The sequence below is a fragment of the Pinus tabuliformis genome, chromosome X (genome assembly GCF_031772625.1).
Source record: "Pinus tabuliformis cultivar Carrire ecotype Pingquan chromosome X, CPIR1, whole genome shotgun sequence".
NCBI lineage: Eukaryota > Viridiplantae > Streptophyta > Pinopsida > Pinales > Pinaceae > Pinus > Pinus tabuliformis.
This window is the reverse complement of record NC_142308.1, coordinates 938,506,717-938,527,459: the sequence shown is the minus strand read 5'-3', so window position 1 is coordinate 938,527,459 and position 20,743 is coordinate 938,506,717. Positions and strand designations below refer to the sequence as shown.

Here is a 20,743-nt window from a genome sequence, read left to right as displayed (position 1 = left end):
TTAAATTTTACAAATTAAACCAATTAAATTTTTAATTTTTAAAATTTTTTTGCTAAATTTTAAAAAAATTAAAAAAAAATACAACTATTTCTTCTATTAATTAAACTAAACATTATTTTTTTTGTGGTTTAAAATATATTTTTAAACATATAAATAAATTTAATATTTTAAAATATTTAAATTTTACAAATTAAACCAATTAAATTTTAAAATTTTTTTGCTAAATTTTAAAAAATTAAAAAAAAATACAACTATTTCTTCTATTAATTAGACTAAACATTATATAAATATTATTAAATAAAATTTTAACCATTAAAAAATGCTACATTAAATGCATGTCCAATTGTCGCTATCTCTAAACACGGTTAAGATGATGCAAAGAAAGGCATGCTATACGATGGTAAAGGTTTGTTTGTTATGGATTTTTTATTTGTGGCAGTAGAGATTTTAGATTTTTATTTTAAAATTATAAACGTTTATGATTGGTTTATATTTGTTAATGTAAAATATTTTAAGTATTTTAGTTTGAGTGGCATGGCGAACAATTCGTTTCAATAATTGAGTAGTTTATTTCTTCAAATATATGTTATAATTAGTCATTAAGTAGTTAATTTCTGGCATTGTCATTTAAGAAGTATTTAGTGGACAATTTTATGGAAAATATTTCAATTGATTTGTCTTATATGTTTATATCATCACAATCATATAAATCAAATGGTCTGTAAATGTTGATACACATCAATTCATGATAAGCATCAAAACACAAAGTAATTCATCATGCATTTTATGTTTCTAAACCACAACCATATAAATTGAATGGTTGGTAAATATTGATACACATCAATTCATGATAAGCATCAAAACACAAATAACGTGCGGGTTATCTGGTTTTGGCGGTACCTGGTGTGCTGTGCCGTGCCGGATAACGTGGGAATTGGATTTTGGAATGATGTCCTCGTTCGTTTAGCATGAATAATTTGAGACTCCTACTCTATTTCTGTGTCATATGGAAAAGATAATTTAGCAGATATACAATGTGTCAGTCTTTACAATTCGACCCCGCTGTCGCACACTCACTGCAATAATACGAAGCAAAGCAAAAAATCAAATGCGAAATTTGTTTGCTATTTCCATTCCAAGTTGCAGTTAATATTTGCTGATAGTTGGAAGAATTTGATCTAATGGCTAGCGCTTCTGTTGCTTCCTCTACTCTGCCTTGTAGCAGCGTGATCAGGAGGACGGCTAATCGGCATCCTAATGTGTGGGATTATGATGTTGTACAATCTCTTCAATCGCCGTACACTGTGAGTAATTTCTTCATTTCAAAGCCACTCTCTTCTGTCAAATCAAATATTACTACTGATCATGGTCTATATTATTTGTCAAATATTACTACTGATCATGGTCTGTATTATTTGTCTTAACTGAACAGGATCCCTGTTACATAGAACGCACAGAGAAGCTTATTGGTGAGATTAAGGTGATGCTTAGTGGTGAAGGAGAGTTGGTGATCACCCCATCTGCTTATGACACGGCATGGGTAGCGAGAGTGCCCTCCATTGATGGCGTTGCTCGTCCGCAATTTCCTCAAACAGTTGAATGGATTTTGAAAAACCAGTTAAAGGATGGTTCATGGGGTAATGCGTCGCACTTTCTTTTGTCAGATCGCCTGCTTGCAACTCTTTCTTGTGTTCTTGCGCTCCTTAAATGGAAAGTTGGGGACCTGCAAGTACAGAAGGGTAAGTGGGGTGTATTTAGGAATATCAGATCACATAACCTTTTTTTTTGTACTAATGGTCTTTGCTAGTGCCATTGATCTTGGCCGGAATCTGCATGCATGTTTATAGGCATTGAATTCATAAAGAGCAATCTAGAAGGAATAAAGGACGAAAACGACCAAGACAGCTTGGTCACAGACTTTGAGATCATCTTCCCTTCCTTGTTAAGAGAAGCTCAGTCTCTCAACCTCGGACTTCCCTACAACCTGCCTTATGTATGCCTACTAGAGACTAAACAGAAGGAAAGATTAGCAAAGTAAGAGTTGCTCGTTGTAAATCATCAAATTCACTTCCATGTTAATTCCTTGTTAATTTAATTAGAGCACATTAGTTCTTGTTGCAATTTCTAATCAATGTTAAATATGATTCGCAGTCTGTCAAAGGAGGAAATTCATGGCGTTCCGTCTGCAATGTTGTATTCTTTGGAGGGCATACAAGAAATGGTGGAGTGGGAAAGAATAATGGATGTTCAAAGCGAGGATGGGTCTTTCGTAGGCTCACCTGCTTCGACTGCCTGCGTCTTCATGCACACTGGAGACATGAAATGCCTTCAATTCTTGAAAAACGTGCTCGCAAAGTTTGGCAGTTTTGGTATGTATGGTCATGGAGTGCCTTTACCTTCCCTCCGTTTTTCTGTTCATATATCAGTTTAATCAATTCCTCGCATCCTGCAGTTCCCTGCCTCTATCCAGTGGATCTGCTGGAACGACTGTTGATAGTGGATAATATTGTACGCCTTGGAATTGATCGGCACTTCGAAAAGGAAATCAAGGAAGCTCTCGATTATGTTTACAGGTATAATTGGAAATTTCGATTTTGCGAGGATTCCAATATTCAAGATTAATTCCTCTGTAAAATCCATTGATAAAATATGTTGCATTCAGGCATTGGAATGTAAGGGGAATTGGGTGGGGCAGAGTGAATCCCATAGCAGATCTTGAGATCACTGCTTTGGGATTTCAACTCCTTCGGTTGCATAGGTACAACGTAACTCCAGGTGTGTTTTATATTGAAGTCATTCTGCTATCATGATAAAATATTACCAGAAAGCATGCCCTACCCTTGTTTTTCAGACAATATATCATTAACTGTTCTGTTCTGATCTCTGGATATCGCGTTATCAGCGGTTTTCGAGAACTTCAAAGACTCAAACGGACACTTTTTTTGCTCGTCTGCTCATTTCAACAAAGATGTAGCGGGCATGCTGAGCCTTTATAGAGCTTCTCAGCTGGCATTTCCTGGTGAAAACATTTTGGATGAAACTAAAAGCTTTACTAGTAAATATTTAAAAGAAGCCCTTGAGAAAAGTGAAACTTTCAGTGCATGGAACAACAAACAGAACTTAAGGGAAGAGGTAGGAAAACATTCTGCCCAATGCCAATGGAAATATGTCGCAACTTATTTTCTCCATGCAAGGGATTGGATTGGCTGAGTTTCTAATTTTGTTAGCCATTGCCAGATTAAATACGCGCTGGAGAATTCTTGGCATGCCAGTGTCCCTAGAGTGGAAGCAAAGAGATATTGCCAAGTTTATCGCTCAGATTATGCGCGCATAGCCAAAAGCGTTTACCAGTAAGTCAGACCCCATATTTAATTCCACTCCCATTACCTTCCTCCTTTAAAGTCTAGCATAATTTGCACGTCCTTTTAATTCCTTGTTGATAATAGCAATGGAACTGACTGGGTGCTACATTTTGTCTAATATCAGGCTGCCCAACGTGCACAACCAAAAGATTTTAGAGCTAGCAAAATTGGATTTCAACATCATCCAGGCCATCCACCAAAAAGAGATGAAGAATGTCACCACGTAATTAACCAACCCTGTATTATTTGACATATTATTTTAGAATCCACTGTACGTCTCCATCAACAGAAACTAATTACTTGAATTCAATGTTGCTCAAAGTTGCCCTAATTCCGTCTTAATTGTTTCTGCATCACAGCTGGTTTAAAGATTCGGAGTTCCCTCTATTAACCTTCGGTCGGCAGAGGCCAGTGGAATGTTTCTTCATTGTAGCGGCGGGCACGTATGAGCCTCAGTATGCCAAATGCAGATTCCTCTTTTCAAAAGTGGCGTGCTTGAATACTCTTCTGGACGACATGTATGACACATATGGAACTCTCGATGAATTGAAGCAATTCACTGAGGCTGTGAGAAGGTAGGTCATTGCTACAATCGCCAACATGATCTTGCACACCCTGATCTATATCATTGCGTGGCTAATTATATCATATTGGCTGTTCAGATGGGACCTCTCCCTCACAGAAAAACTTCCAGACTATATGAAGCTCTGCTACAAAATCTTTTACGACATTGTTCACGAAGTGGTTCGCGAGGCAGAGAAGGAACAGGGGCGCGAATTGCTGAGCTTTTTCCGAAAGGCAGTAAGTAGTAATGATGAATTTGTAAATTGTGTTATTCACTCAAGAATTAACGCACTTGAGAATTGATAAGTTTTTGCTGCTGTCTGAATGTGGATCCATTGCATTTATCAGTGGGAAGATTATATTCTGGGGTATTACGAAGAAGCGGAATGGTTAGCTTCTCAGTACGTGCCAAGCTTGGAGGAGTACATAAAGAACGGAATCATTTCCATCGGTCAAAGGACACTTCTGGTGAGTGGAGTATTATTGATGAAGGGGCAAATCCTTTCGCGAGAGGCACTAGAGCAGTTAGATTATCCCGGAAGACGTGTTCTCACAGAGCTCAACTGCATCATTACCCGCCTAGCGGACGACATACAGACATATAAAGCTGAGAAGGCTCGTGGAGAATTGGCATCCAGTATTGAATGTTATATGAAAGAACATCCTGGAAGTACAGAGGAAGTGGCTGTGAATTACATGTACAGCCTCCTGGAGCCGGCAGTGAAGGAGCTGACGTGGGAGTTTCTTAAGCCGGAGGACACGTCGGATGTGGACATCCCATTCCAATGCAAGAAGATGGTGATGGAAGAGACTAGAGTGACCATGGTGATATTCAAGGAAGAAGATGGGTACAGCATCTCTAAAACAAAAATCAAAGAATACATCAGAGAGTGTTTCATTGAACCACTGCCACTCTATCTCCACCCAACTAAGACTATGTGACTTTTTCATGATAACTCTTCTATTGAAGATTTATTTATTACCCTTCCATTCAATGTATAACACATAAGCCTTCTTCTCCATGATCATTGTATCATAAATGACATATGGGACCAAAGAAATATTTAGTATAGATGGATGCATAGCTGACATATAAAGGGAGTCTCCTTATAATCTATGACTTTTAACCGAAATTTCGGGATATTTTGTATTCAGCTTTAAATTATATAGTTGGATATGGAGTTATGATATAATATATTTAAATTACAATCTGATATAGAGTTGTGATGGGGAGCTATTTTCTCAGACAATGATTTAATGTTTTTACAATCCGATATAGAGTTGTCATTGGGAGCTATTTTCTCTGACAGTGATTTAATGTTTAAATTATAGTTCGATATGGAGTTGTGCTATAATATATTTAAATTACAATGTCATACGGAGTTGTGATTGGGGGCTATTTTCTCTGACAATGATTTAATGTTGCTTATCCCTAGAAAGGGGAAATAATATCCTCATTTTGAAAACATTATTTCCTCACTTTGAAAGCCGTAATGCTTGAAATCCCTCATCAATGGATATGTTTGAGGAAGTGAACATGAAAAAAGTGTTTAAGGCATGAAAATACTTCACTGGCACAGGTAATTGTCAAGGGAAAGGGTTGTCTTATTCTTTTATAATTATTTTTTATATTAGTTCAATTTCTAAAGCATGAATAGTCTTCTAATCATTTCAATCAAGTAAGATTCATGAATATAGCATGTTACTTTTATATAGAAAGGTAAACAAAATTGTGAAGTATAAATATTAATATTATATTGTATAATATTTTGTTATAGATTTAAAAATATTAACTAATATTTTCTGGAAATGTTATATAAGTTTAAGTTTAATGGATAAAATAATAAATATTAATAGTAATATTGTATTTTGAACTTATTATTATATATTTGAAAATATTAATTAATAATTTATGATAATTTTAAATAAATTTTAAAAATTAAATAATAAAAAAACACTACACATAACTTAAAATAAAAATAAAGATAAAAATAACCATATTAATATAAAATTGTAATACATATTATTAAAATTATATAATTTAGAACTTCCTTTCGCAAAATACCATAGTTCATTTGATCACCATTCTACACCCTAATGTATTCAATCTTCTTCCAGCAAATTGATAGTACAATAAGTCTATAAATCTTATAGATTCAATAATACATTTATATTATTATTTTAATGTATTCAATCTTCTTCCAGAAAATCGATAGTACAATAAGTCTTATACATTCAGTAATACATTTATATTATTATTTTAATGATCATATTTAATTAGGTAGTCATATATTTCTCAATAATCATTTATTATTTAGTGATCATATTTTATTAGTGATTTTTGATTGAATTTTGTGACACGCCTATTCAATCATGGAAATAGTAACTAAATGGATGTGTATTAATTTATAAAAAATAAAATATATTTGTAAAAATGGAAATCTCACACACAATAAATCAATAAAATGAATTGAAAAAAAATATATTTTAAGAAAGAAAATAATGTTACATAAAAAATATGTTTTGGAAAAGAAAATAATGTTGCACAAAAAACAATTTGATGATAAAAGTTGAAGTACAATAATTAAAATTATAAAAAAAAATTAAATGAACCTTATTATGCTCGTCATTTATCCCTCATTTTTAAGCAAGAAGGAAGCCTTTCTTCTAGGCATATGAGGAATATCATGAAGTCATCCTTAACTTGTAATGCCTCATTTATGACTCATTTTTAAGCAAGAAGGGGGATTTTTTTTATTCATATCAGGAATGTCATGAAGTCATCCTTAACTTGTAAATTACATAAGCTAAAGCAAAGAGTAGTTAAAATAATTAAAATAAGTTACACTAGACTAAAAATGAATAATAATAAAAATTTAAATGAGAAATAATTTTATTATTATAAGAGTGTCTTCAATACATATCCATTAATATTATCTTAAATCTTCAACTTGATCCTTTTCACCAATTTGAACTCCAATTTTCTCTTCCCTAAGCCTCTTTCACAATACACTAAGTCTTTTTCTTTTATAGAGAGACTAACATAAATAAAACCCATAGAGAGACTAACATAAATAAAATCCATTGTTATTTAGAGTAAAAATAAAATTTAAGATTGGAAGTAGAATCTGGTTCCAATTTATAGAGAAGGAATCCTAGCTAAATAGAACTTATACTATCAACATGATGAACGAAAGTAAGATTTAGTTCACTATTAATTAGAATGGATCCCAACTAATTAGACTATATTACATTTCCAAAATATTCTTATAGATGAATTTATATAATTAGTTTGTATCTAATCTCAATTTTAAATGTTATTTCATATTCTACTAATAAGTTTAAAGAATAATTCCATCTAATATAATTACTTGTTTTCTCATTTATGATTTTTTTATTCAAAATATGAAGTCTTTTATATGTTATAAAATATTCACAAATTAGATGATAATTTCAATAAATTATATATATATATATATATATATATATAGCACCACCAAAACATATATTTTTGCTTCATAATATTGTCAAAAATACACTATATTTTAGACTCATAATCTTTCTTCAAACAAAAATATTTTTATTTCGGACTCATAATCTTCATTTAAACAAAGATAATTTTAATTATATAACAATTAACTATATTCATTTTATTTAGTACTTTAAAATTCATGTTCATTTCCTATAATACTTCAAAAATGAATTATGCTCACTTGAAATAATACTTCACAAATTAGTGATACTCGATTCTTACATAGTACTTCATACATAGTACTCAAACAAAGATAATTTTAATTATATAACAATTAACTATATTCATTTTATTTAGTACTTTAACATTCATGTTCATTTCCTATAATACTTAAAAAATGAATTATGCTCACTTGAAATAATACTTCAAAAATTAGTGATACTCGATTCTTACATAGTACTTGATACATAGTACTCAAACAAAGATAATTTTAATTATATAACAATTAACTATATTCATTTTATTTAGTACTTTAACATTCATGTTCATTTCCTATAATACTTCAAAAAAGAATTATGCTCACTTGAAATAATACTTCACAAATTAGTGATACTCGATTCTTACATAGTACTTCATACATAGTACTCCATGAATCTAGTATCAATTCCAATTGTGTTGACTTGATTGTGTTGACTTGATGTAATACTTACCATTCTCTGTAAATATATTCTTTCATTATTTTGAATACTTTTTATATGTTTTTAAATTAGGTGCTTCATTAGATTTTTATTTCAAACTTTCATGAGAAATAACTATCACAGACGGATCATTTATTCTCATTGATATTACCAACACTATAACTAGAGAAAATATCACCCTATGAACTTTTGAAGCAAAAGGAGAAATTATTATTGAAGTAGAGGGGAAACTTATTAGATTAAGGAAAAACTAAAATATTCTCTAAAATATAAATCTCACAAACCATCTTTAAAGTACTAAAAAATATTTCTAGTGTGAAAAAGATATGTAATATAAAAATAGATATAATGTCGAAGGCAAAAGTAAATAATAAGCCTTTTGTTTCATCTTCCAAATTAAGTTACCATTATTGGTCTCACATAGACATAGGGATGTTACATTTTACTCTTTAGTTATTAAATATAATTAGTTAATATTTTATTATTAAATTCTTACTTATTTTATCAGGTAAGTTAACATCTCATGCATATTTCATATTATGAATTCTCAAGCAAAAATCGTAATCATTATTGGTACAACAAAGACATAAGGATGTTACATTTTACTATTTAATTATTGAATATGAATTAATTAATATTTTATCATTACATTTTTACTTTATTTTATCATGTAATTTAACATGTCATGCATATTTTATATTATGAATTATTAAGCAAAAATCATAGTATAAAAACCATGGTGATTGCAATAAATTATTAAAAAATAAAGATTTACAACTAATATTTACTATTTGTATAACAAGAATTATGAATATGTATTTTATATTTATAGTAGAAATTTACAACAATTTATTTAGTAATCAACTTATTAGATTAAGGAAAAGCTAAAATATTCTCCAAAATATAAATCCCACGAACCATCTTTAATGTACTAAAAGATATTTTTTGTGAAAAAAAAAAATGCAATATAAAATAGATATAATGTCAAAGATAAAAGTAAATGATAGGACTTTTGTATCATCCCCAAATTAAGTTATCATTATTGGTCCCAAAAAGACATAGGGATGTTACATTTTACTCTGTGATGGTTGAATATAATCAATTAATATTTTATTATTAAATTTTCACTTATTTTATCATGGAAGTTAACATCTCATGCATATTTCATACTATGAATTCTCAAGCAAAAATGGTTATCATTATTGGTCCAACAAAGACATGGATGTTACATTTTACTTTTTGTTTGTTGAATGTGAATCAATTAATATTTTATTATTAAATTTTTACTTTATTTTATCATGTCAGTCAACATCTCATGCATATTTTATATTATGAATTCTTAAGCAAAAATCATACTATAATAGGAATGGTGATTGTAATAAATTATTAGAAAATAAAGATTTAATATTTACTATTTGCATAATAAGAATTATGAATATGTATTTTAAATTTATAGTAGAAATTTACGACAGTTTCTATAGTAATTATTTGTGGCAAAGTTTTATAGTTGATTTTTTTATCAAGTTTGTACAACATATTTTTATAACAGCTTTTATCGTAGATTGTGATAGAAACATTATGTAGCAATTTTTATTTTTATTTTTGTAACGGGAGCAAAAGAGATTCATGCAAGTATTTTAAGAAGAAACATACAAATATGGTCTATCATCAAATTATATTTCAAATAATATTGGTCTAATTATGTCTCTAAACCTCATTTATTTTTTCCTTTTTTTCCCTTTTTTTAATGAAAGAAGTAGGATATACGAATAGATCAACATTATAATTAGTTTTAGTTATTTTATTGTGTGGATGAGCAGTGAGTTAAGTGTGATTGACTAAAATAATTCATTTAAACCATATTGAATTAAATATGCACTTGCTTATAATAAGATTTCAGCTAAGGAATAAGAAATGCATTGATATACCATGGTTCTAAAGTAATGATCATGAATTCTCTTTGAAATACATCATTATGAGGTTGATGAATCACTACTTCCATAGTATGTTGTACCTTCCTTCCATAGCATTGTTTCTTTACTTGATATTTAGGTCCAACTCTTCTTTTATCATGTCGCATTACTTCATAACATGAATTTGTCCCAATCAACTTATACACATATGAATTGAAACTTCGTTAGCTAGTAATATGTTTTGTAACAAAATATATAGTAGATTATTTAGAAAATTCGCTAACATATGTTTTTAATATATTCTTTATAACAAACTATGTTTTCACCTTATAGGACACAAAATGGATGAGTTTGATGATGAATTTTTTGTGAGTGTATTAATGTGGCTCTCATATACCAATTATTGAAATTTCATGGCCAACAAACATCATACAAATGAGTTATGTGAAAATTATGTCACATTTTTTAGCATTAAGAAGATGAATTTGTAGCTAAATTGTAGTGAGAATGTGTATAGATTTTGTACCTAATCATAGTAAAATTTTGTCTTTATATAATCTCATATTCCTATATTATGCCAAACAATATGAAACATGTTTTAACTTGTCTATTTTTATGGCAACTTTCTATAGTAATTGCAATTTTGAAATTTCATGCACTACATCATAAGCTCTTTAACACTGTGATTTTAACATCGATATTCTTTTATCCTCATCCATTTATTTTCTTATGAAAATGTGAGAAACGTAGTTTTTTACAATCATTTTTGCATCAACTAACTAATAAATATGTAACAATATTCTCAAAAAAATATTAAGAATGAGAAAATGCAAATATCTTATCATTACTTAAAATATCTAATTTGTATAGAATATAGTGAAATCTTAAAAAAGGGAAGCAATGCCTATTTAAATGACTTTGATATAGTATAGGTTTCTCCTATTTCCCTTAATAAATATGTGATCATTTTAAATCCAAAAAAATATCTATAATATATTTGTAGCAACGATTAGGTTCATAACGATTAAAACACTTGCTTAGAGAAACACTGCTACAATCATAATTAGTAATTATATATATGATAGCATAAATTGTAATTTTCTTTTTTCCAACAAGTACTCACTATTTTATTATTTAAAATTTAAACTAGATGATTCCAATTGCATTGAAAATCATATGCATGTATATATTTACAATATAAATAGTTTTTATCAATTCATTTATTATCTTCTTCAAAATTATTGAGAAATCGAGTTGGTGCATAAATGGTCTTCCCAATTTCGAATTACACCATGAGTTATTGGTTTGGCAATAACATTTTCATTCGTTGTCAAAATTAAAGTATTCAAATTAAAAAATGTTTCAGGGGTTATCTTGAATATAAATATTATTTAAGTTTCTACTTGTTTTTCCTTAAAAATTGACTATTGTGTCAGTTTCTTTAAATTTTGAATGTTCCTTTAGCTAGAATTTTGAGGATAAAGACTTGTTTTTCCTTCAAAATTGACTATTGTGTCAGTTTCTTTAAATTTTTGAATGTTCCTTTAGCTAGAATTTTGATGATAAATATTTGTTTTTGGATGTTTAATTGGAAATATTTAGCTTTTTGAATGTTCCTTTAGCTAGAATTTTGATGATAAATATTTGTTTTTGGATGTTTAATTGGAAATATTTAGCCCGATTGTAATAGATACTAATATCTATATTAAAAAAAAAATAGTTTAAAAATAATTTAAAATAATATATCAAATATACTTTGTATGGTTCTGCATAATATAATCTTTTTCAAGTTCCTATTTTAGATCAACGATCACTATTTCTATTTTAAGCATAACATTTCTATTTGTGTTATATGGACATGAATCTAATGGGAGATGATAACAAGTTCATATACATATCTCTAATAGAGAAAGGTTTTAAAAATACTATGGATTGATATTTCAAATATTCTCAAGAATAGTTAAAATGTAGAAATGTGAAAGTAATATTTTTCGATATAAATGGTTCTTATTAGTCCTTGCTATTTGGAAAATGGCATGGACTATAGTAATTGATATGGCGGGCTTTACATTAATTTCAACTATTTTTTTAGTTGTTTACTCGTGACTGCGACAAGTAACCAGAGTATTTAAGCTAACAATATATGAAATCTTTTTGCCTTCTTATTTAGCCTCTTCCCGAGGCGGAGATGCTAAACTATATATTATAGTCCATGCCATTTCCTTTGCATTTTGAAGTTTAAGGAAGGCATTAAACTAATGCTAACATTAGTTTGAATAACATTTCATGCTTAGGAATTAAAAACATATCTTCGATTACATGGTTGCCAAAGTTGTAGTCTTTAAACACATGGCTGCCAAAGTTGTAGGGCTTAAACACATGGCTCACAAATGCCTCTGAATGGGAACATCTAGCTATCGATTGAACTGGGCATTGCCCCTTCTTATTGCCACTTTAACAACTCGCTTCACACAGCAACCACAACTGCAACATCCTGCTTCACTCCCCAAGAATAGAGGAAAACAAGGGTTTTGCATCTCGAAGAAGCAGAATGTTTTCTACAGTGGCAAGCACATGGCTCGGGATCCCATTTTGATATCCAGAAGAAATTGACTCTGATTTTTTCTTGAAGAAACTGGTACTTTCTTGCTTATCTAGGCTTAGTTTGGTACATTTTGAATTTCACTGCTTATTCAATTATCTTTTCTCTTTTCAGTTTTGTTTATTATTTTCTCTTGAGCTCAATTCTCTTTTCATTAAGTTGCACTCAATTTTATTCGATTTGCATTAGAGAGCCTAGAAGCATTCAATTTGCATTAGAGAGCCTAGAAGCATTCAATTTGCATAATAAGCCAGAAGCAAAGATTGGAAGGATAGAAACTAGCCTGAACCTGGTGCAACCATGTTCTTAGCTAACTAGTTGCATAGAGTGCTTAGCTATCCAGTTGCATAGTTTCATATGGGAAGGCCGACCCAAACCAGTTGCATAGCTTCATCAATAAACCTGCACAACTTCATCGATCCACCGATCGACCGCTTCACCCAATACTTCTCTTCTCTTAGAGGTACAATTATGAAATTAATATAAATTAGAAATTCTGAAATAAATTTAAATTACAATAAGCAATAAGTAGCAATAAGTAATTCAAGCTATTAAGAAATTCCTTAGAAAATGATGGTTATTGAATAGAGCTCCAAATTTTTCTTGCTTGCAAATTTTTGAAATTAATTTAAACAACAATAATTCAAGTTTTTAGGAAATTGCTCAGAAATCGGCAGTTACTGAATAGAGCTCCAATTTTTTCTTACTTGCAATTCTGAAACTAATTTAAACAACAATTTCTTATAATTATAGTAATAAGTAATTCAAGCTGTCAATTTTGGCCATAAGTAATTCAAACTGTCAAGAAATTGCTCAAAAATAATGGTTATTGAATAGAGCTCCCTTTTTTGTTAGCTGCAGAGATTGGAGCTTCCCGAGGGCTTTGTTGATGAAAATCAAGGATGTTGCCTGCACCGACTACCATTATAGAAAATACACAGGATTTCTAGGCTTTGGAAATCATAACAGGGAAAATGTCACAGAATTTCTAGGCTTTGGAAATCATAACAAAGAAAAAAAACTCTAGAAAAACTAAAAAATGGTCAGTGATCAATGAATATTGATCTTATTAAATAGAAAATAAAAAAGAACTTACAAATATGCTTGTCACTTGATCTGCAACTTCTCCACCCATATCCCTGAAGAGTGTAGGCACTTCCTCATTGAGTAAGGCAGTTTCTCACACAGTAAAAGCATTGCCTAGTAGAATAGCTAACTCAGGTTCTCATAAAGAGCGTCCCTTTGTTTTGGGATAGAACTCCATCAATGCTGAAATAAAGCTTGTCACTGTAGAAAATACCCAATCAACTTTCTTTGATAGCAGTAAGCCTAGGCCTCCCCCATTTGAAAAGGGGGGAAATTGAATCTTCAACCAGATGCTAAATTGAATTCTCTCATAGATGCCATCATCGAAAGCTTGAAAGACCTTCTCTTTACAACTCTCTTGACTAGGTAACCATTCTTACAGATATTGACTATAGGTAAACCATTCTTACCACTGTTGCATCTCTTGCGGACCATGCCATCCCACAAGTTTTCCTTTGTCATGCTTTTGAAGTAAGAAACCTCGGGAAATAACTTATCGCCGAGCTCTTCCTTTGTTCTGGATGTTTATGGAAATGACTTTTTCTCTGAGTCCTCCTTTCGGTGCAGGGAATAGTAGCCATCCTCTCCTATTCCTAGAGATAGATAGTTGCAAGTCTTGCCCAACAAAAGAACATTTGCCCTTTGCAATGCACGCAGGTCTGGCATGAAAGGAGAGCTACTATCCCCATGTCAATGACTAGGTAAACTACAATTATTGGTGCTACTTGTGATTATATGGTGTTTGCTCTGCTGGCTGAAGTAGTGTTTGTTCTGCTGGAGTTGCACAGGTAGCACCATTCCTCTCCAAAGCCTCCAACAGAGTTCCTAACCAGACAAGGAGCTATGTAGAAATGATTAAAATGGCAAATGGTACATGACAAGTGGGTGGCATGCAAGAACTGCATGAATATGCATGAATATCGTGTAGGGTTTAACTGCATGGCCATCATGCACCTCGAAAATCCAAATATTTTGAGGTTGTTATGACTTTATGATACATCATGAACCGTATATTGTGTATCTAGAATATGTGGGAACAGTGTGTTTGGATCCTTCGTCAACCTGGATCATTAACCCTCCATGCAAAAACTCATTGAAAGAAATCATCTTAGATAAGTGAAACATGGCTCGGGCACATATTGTTAATTCCGACCAAATATGCCAATTTGTGCACTCATAATAAATCTATTGTCACGTGAATGTAACTTTGTACAAACGGTAAACTAAATGTACTACATATGATTGGTAATGCCTATTAAATTAGCAAGAAATTTCACATTGACCTGTCCTCTTATGTGTGGGAAAAATATCATATCCTCTATTGTGTCTCGGGCCTCATTACCTCCCAATTCAATACCAATTTCACAACTTCAGCCTTTTGTCCTATTCAGCTTGCAAAGCCATGTGTGTAAATTCATTTGACTGGAAGATGAAGATGGATGCTTTAGCTTTTCCCATTTTCTTCTTCATGCATCACCATCAATATTCTTTTTCTTATTGATGAAGAAGAGATGCAGAGTCAGATGAGAACAAATACTGGGTGATCTCATTGGTGTGTGGAATCCCCTTGCTGGAATGTGAGTATTGCCTAGCGAGTGCGCTATGGGTATGGAAGCAGTGCCTGCATATCGGCGAACAAGACAGGGAGTGATGGGGCTATGCAAGGTGGGAGGAGTTCAAACATGTGCCCCGTCTCTACTTCTTCATCATTTCCGTATATGAAGATGACATAAAGAAACCCAAGTGGGCTCCTCCAATAGGTTATGGGATCAATCTAGAGTGGATCCTCAAGAAAGTAACTTACGAGCAGACTAGGGGCCGAGCTCCTCCTTATGTTTTCTACTTGGATCATGAAAATTGTGACATTGTGCTGGGAATCCGAGGCTTGAACATGGCAATGGAAAGCGAGTATGCTTTGCTCCGGCCATATCCATGTTTCTCAACTTGGCTGTCAGATATACTGATATTTTCAAATTTGTTGTGTTACAGGTATGGTTTAATTTTTTTTTTTACTTGCATTATTTTTTTGGTTTCAAACTATAATCACAATTATGTCTTCTCTGCCAGTGACAATCTGGAAGATGGTTTCTAGATGCAAGTTCTCGGGTTGTTGTCTTTGTAATACCACCTTAATTGCAAGCTTACAGAAAAATCGAAGTGGCATATTCTATGTTGCAGATTGTTGTCTTTGTAATGCCACCTTAATTGCAAGCTTGCAATAAAAATCAAAGTGGTATATGCTCTGTTTCAGATTTGGTTCCACAGCCTAGATTAGATTTCATTCACCTTTGAGGCTATCACCTATGTTGTATTCTGTGCGCATCCCCAAAAATAAAATCAATGGTATTTGGAAGAAGATCAGTTATTCTCATGCTCTAATCTGTGTGCACCCCGCAACACAAAATAAAATTAATGGTATCTAGAATAACTTATAATTTTAGCTGATTCATGAGATCGAAACCCAATTTACCCATATTAAACTATAGCCACATTTACATGATCTCTTAATTGACCTAGATTGGGTCTTCCATGCACAGGATTATGGTGTATGTTGTATTTTATCTATGCACGGGATTATGGATTATGTTGTATGGCGTAGGATTATTGATAGTCTAGTTCATGTGCTTATCACTATATAATATGGTTTCAGAGCGTAGTAACAAATCATTGTTTTCTAGTTAATGATGCACAACACAATGGGGAATGATTGTCACTACCTGGGTCTATAAGCAATGACTGGTTCAAGTCCTATCAATCCTTTTGTGTAGACTACTCAGTATTGGCTATCGGGAATGTCCTTATGGTTGTGCCTCACTCACTCCATGTAGTGCGTAATTTGATATTTAAGTAATGAGCTGGAAGTCCTGAACTAAATATAGTATTGCCCTTACTCGTGACGTGTTACTTTATGGACTCTAATTAATCAGTACTTATCTCGAGAACAGGCTCTTTTCATTTGGATGTGCCACTTTCTCAAGTAGTGGCTATAAATCATTAAATATAAATTATTTGTTTTGTATTTGCAATGAGTGGCATCATTTTGCCAATCACCTCCTGCCCACAGTTTGATCACTTTGACTCGATATTGGTCATTTGAGCGGTGATCATTTTGTTATTAACCTAATAGATCAAGTATCGTTGTGGACACGTTTATCTCATGCATGTGCTAGTATGCGTCGGAGCTATCGTCCTCCTCCGAGCACCATGAACAGAGTGGTACGAAGTCTCCCAACTCATCTATCCTTTGAATCTAAGTTTTATGTATCCAAGTATCCGCCCCCGCAAGCGAGCAAACAATTTGGTTGGTATCAGCGCCACATCTAGACATTGGACCCATTCCATGTGCTTTGCAGGGACTAGCTGCTACGCAACTTCTCTTGTTTAAAGCATATTTTCTTCATTGAATATTGAAGTGAAGTGATTCAAGTTGGAAAAATAATTAGACTCTTAAGATCATGTGTATTAGAAATATTTTTTACTAAATTCTTTTATTTATTCATTCAAAATACCACTATCCTAACCCAATTTTTAAATAATTCATTAATTCAAAATGTGTTATAGATATGATAAATTGTCAATTGCTTTTAAATTTTGATCCAAGTATTTGAGATATTATGTATGTGTTTATTGTAATGGAATAATTTGTGCTACCAAAATTTTTATCGATCCATATCATAAATTATGAGATATAAGCAAATCATAATCATCACAAGCTCAAGACTCAAAAAAATGTAATTTGAGAAAAAAAATAGTTTCGTAAATGGAACAATGTATAATATACCTTGAAATTGATTGAAAATCATGTTTTTATATAATTTCATTATTAATATTTTATGGAGATCCATGTTTAGTGTTTGAATTTCTTCATCTTATTGATTTCCTTGTATGGTAGTTAATGTTTTATGTCACTCTTAATACACCACAAAATCTTCCTTTTAAATTTCTAACTTAATTCATGCATCTATACATCTAAAATTTAAATGCATAACACTACATGTTAGAAAAAAATATTGCAAAGGCTAGGGTTCTCTTCAAGGGCCAGCAAAAGGATTTCATTGTAGTCTAGCTTTGTGTTGGCATTTTCAATCTTTTGCAAGGGAAAAAGGTCTCACCCATAGCGTTGTAAAGAATTAAGTATATTAACAAGTTTTTAGAAGGTGAGTGGATAAATTTACCAATTATATAAAACAATAGTCATTAAATAGTTACAGAGGAAACAAAAAATTCGTTGCGGACAATACTGAGCAAAAAATTAATTTTTTTAAGCAAGTAAATGATCACACATATACATGCACATTTACCAATATATATTGATGTTATCTAGGGAAAAGTAAGCATGATTACTAGTAGTAAGGACAACAAGTATTACATAGCAAAGCACATAAGAAAATAACAAAGAGAAACAAAGTAGTGGAGAAGCAATAGAAGCACACTTTTATTATATATCTCTTAAATACGAATATAACACATACATTGATACATTTACACATATATATACCTTGTTAGGACAATTACAGTAGTTTAATTGTCTGAACTAACACAACTTAAACTAACTTCGTCGTCAATTTAACAAAGTTTTCAACTGACCCCTCCAACGTCTCCCCCACCCTCAAAGCCTTCCTCTTCCCAAACAAGGGGAGATCTGGAGTGTTACAAAAAGAAATTGTACAAAAATAAATACAATATAGAAGAAAAGAACATTAAATTATGTGGTTTCTTGTACACTTACTGGCTCTTCAACATGTTCTACAGGATGGTAGGTCGACATTTCTTGGGTTGGTTCTGCTAAATGCTGAGTTGCTTGGATGACTTCAACTTCATGAGATTGTTGTTATAATGTCGCTCTACATGTCAAGATGCTAGGTTCAAAGAGAGTATTGGTAGGTTGTGGTAGATCTGGTGCCAGTGGTGGCATGCCAGAGAACAAAATTGAGTGTATAACTAGAGCAAGTAGTCGAAGATGATCGTAGAAGATCAACCATTCAGAAACTACTGTCCTTGCTTGTGCATCTATTTCCTTTATTTTTGCAAGATATTGTACTATGTCTTCAAATGAATTTTGCTCTAATATCCTCTCGTCGATAGTACCTCGTTATTCCAGCTATTGCACTCGATTAAGGATCCCCTGTAATAATTTTGAAGCATTAGCTAGTTCCATTTGAGCTTTATTTCCTTCTCTTAGCCATTCAAGTTCTTCCTGCATAAGTTGGGATTGAAGTTTATTTTCGTGAACCATCCTTTTATTAAATTTTAATTTTTCCCTCGACTCTGTGACTTTCCTAGAGCTTAAGTCATGAATGAGCATGTCCTTCATTCTGATATGACTTCAGGTTGATGACAAGTATGTAGGAAAATTATTTAAGATTATGCTCAATGTGGTCCCATGATCAACTGTGTGTTTAAATGAGTGCTTAGCTTCTAGAAATTATTGATGTGAACTCTAGATTACTTCTGATAGTTTATGACTTCTTAGAACTATTGTTTTCAACTGCAATTCACTTATCTAGGCATTGAGCTGCTCATTGTGGCCAATGAATTGAAGCACTAATTTGCGAATAGTAGAAAGATGATCATCAACCTTGGTAGGAATGCCAATATTTAGTTTTTCTACTTCTTGGTGCTACTAGTCCAACCATATCTCCCTTTCTTTATCTTCTTTCTACTGAAGCTTATTAGTGCATTTATTTCTTTTCTTCATCCTTATTTTTGTTTCTTTTACATAATTTTCTAAAATTTCTAAAATTTGTCTACCACTAGCAAGCCTCAAGTTAGGAAACTTACTTGGAATATCTATAATTTTTTTCTTAACCTCAATCATGGGCATGCTAGTTGAGGTTGATTAGATTGGAGACGCTTGTTCTTGAATCGTCAGTGTAGCCGATGTGTCTTGTGTCTATGAACTATCCTTTCTTATTATTTAATTCAACTTTGTTTGTTCTAATGATATTTCTTGTATGTCGAATTGATATGATTAGGTCTTATCAGTCTATTCCTATTCTTCTTCGACATGTGTCAAAGATAAGCGAGGTGACTCCGAGGTTAAGTCAATCTCAAGGATCTAAAATTTTGCCTTGTTATTGGTCTTGATTGTGGTTGATTAGAAGTTTGAGAGGAATTTCCATCTTGTATAGAAGTTTGTGGTGGGGTGGTTTTCTAGACTTCTTGCATCTTATGTCGAGCATTTTTGTTGAAAGAATTTTTTGCATAACCCAATGCTTGTAATAAGTCCCCTTTAATAAAATGATATTGAAAGTTTATATTTTATGGGATTTTTGACAGTTTTTCCTTTCTCCTGAGTTATTTCTATTTGTTGTTAGACAATTTTATCAATATGATATTGCTTCTACACATCAGGATGATAACATGGAGTAGGGTTACACTTTTTTCCAAGAGAGGTGGCGTTTAGGTGGAAAAATCATGGCTTAATCAAGAAATTTAAGTGCTTGATCAACCCTTTTTTAAATGTTCGATTGAGCTCTTTGAGCGCTAAAAAAATACCTTGATTGAGGGTTAAAAACAAACCCTTGATGGAAATTTAGGGCTTGATCAGGAATTATGGCTCAATCAAGATTTATAGCTTGATCGAGTCATTATTTCCTATTAATTTTCTTGCCCACGGTCTTTGCGTGCCATTTGCACAGACTGTGGGACAATTTAGAGCTCGAACGAGTGTGTGAATAGCTCGACCGAGAGTATTGGAGCTCGATCAGACAATTGGATCATGGAGTGTTCAAATCAATATCGCCAACAACCCCAACAATGTCCCAGAGGCTCAAATGAAGGTATGTATTCTATTTTTTTTTGTCTTTTTTTTTTTTTAAATTAAACAAATTAATTTGATAAAATAACTTAACATACAAAAACCATGAAAACTACAAAAAGAAAACCTTCAAAAGAACTTAGAAAACCACAAAACCAATCTAGAAATCCACAAAAAACCCTTCAAAACGACTTAGAAAACCACATAAAACAACCTAGAAAACACTTTGAAACAACCAAAAAAATTATAAATTAGGTTTTAATTTTTTTTCTTCTTTGCAATGTCT

At 31.9% G+C, this 20,743-nt stretch overlaps 1 protein-coding gene across 1 annotated transcript; it reads left to right on the top strand.

Moving 5' to 3' along the window:
* Positions 1–1,075: 1,075 nt before the first annotated feature.
* LOC149142786 (alpha-bisabolene synthase-like) lies at positions 1,076–5,034 on the top strand. The gene is made up of 12 exons (XM_089446752.1): positions 1,076–1,304; positions 1,433–1,739; positions 1,848–2,034; positions 2,152–2,369; positions 2,453–2,573; positions 2,663–2,775; positions 2,903–3,132; positions 3,238–3,350; positions 3,487–3,585; positions 3,722–3,937; positions 4,025–4,163; positions 4,275–5,034. Exons 1-12 carry the CDS (start codon positions 1,182–1,184, stop codon positions 4,866–4,868), a joined length of 2,460 nt encoding a protein of 819 aa, XP_089302878.1. The 5' UTR covers positions 1,076–1,181; the 3' UTR covers positions 4,869–5,034.
* The last annotated feature ends 15,709 nt before the right edge of the window (positions 5,035–20,743 follow it).

What these genes read in the sequence shown, in the direction of transcription:
- LOC149142786 (XM_089446752.1), top strand. Translation starts at nt 1,182, where the DNA reads ATGGCTAGCGCTTCTGTTGCTTCCTCTACTCTGCCTTGTAGCAGCGTG. An exon ending in AACAGAACTTAAGGGAAGAG is followed by an intron (nt 3,133 to 3,237) that starts GTAGGAAAACAT and finishes AGCCATTGCCAG; the next exon opens with ATTAAATACGCGCTGGAGAA. An exon ending in TGAGCTTTTTCCGAAAGGCA is followed by an intron (nt 4,164 to 4,274) that starts GTAAGTAGTAAT and finishes TGCATTTATCAG; the next exon opens with TGGGAAGATTATATTCTGGG.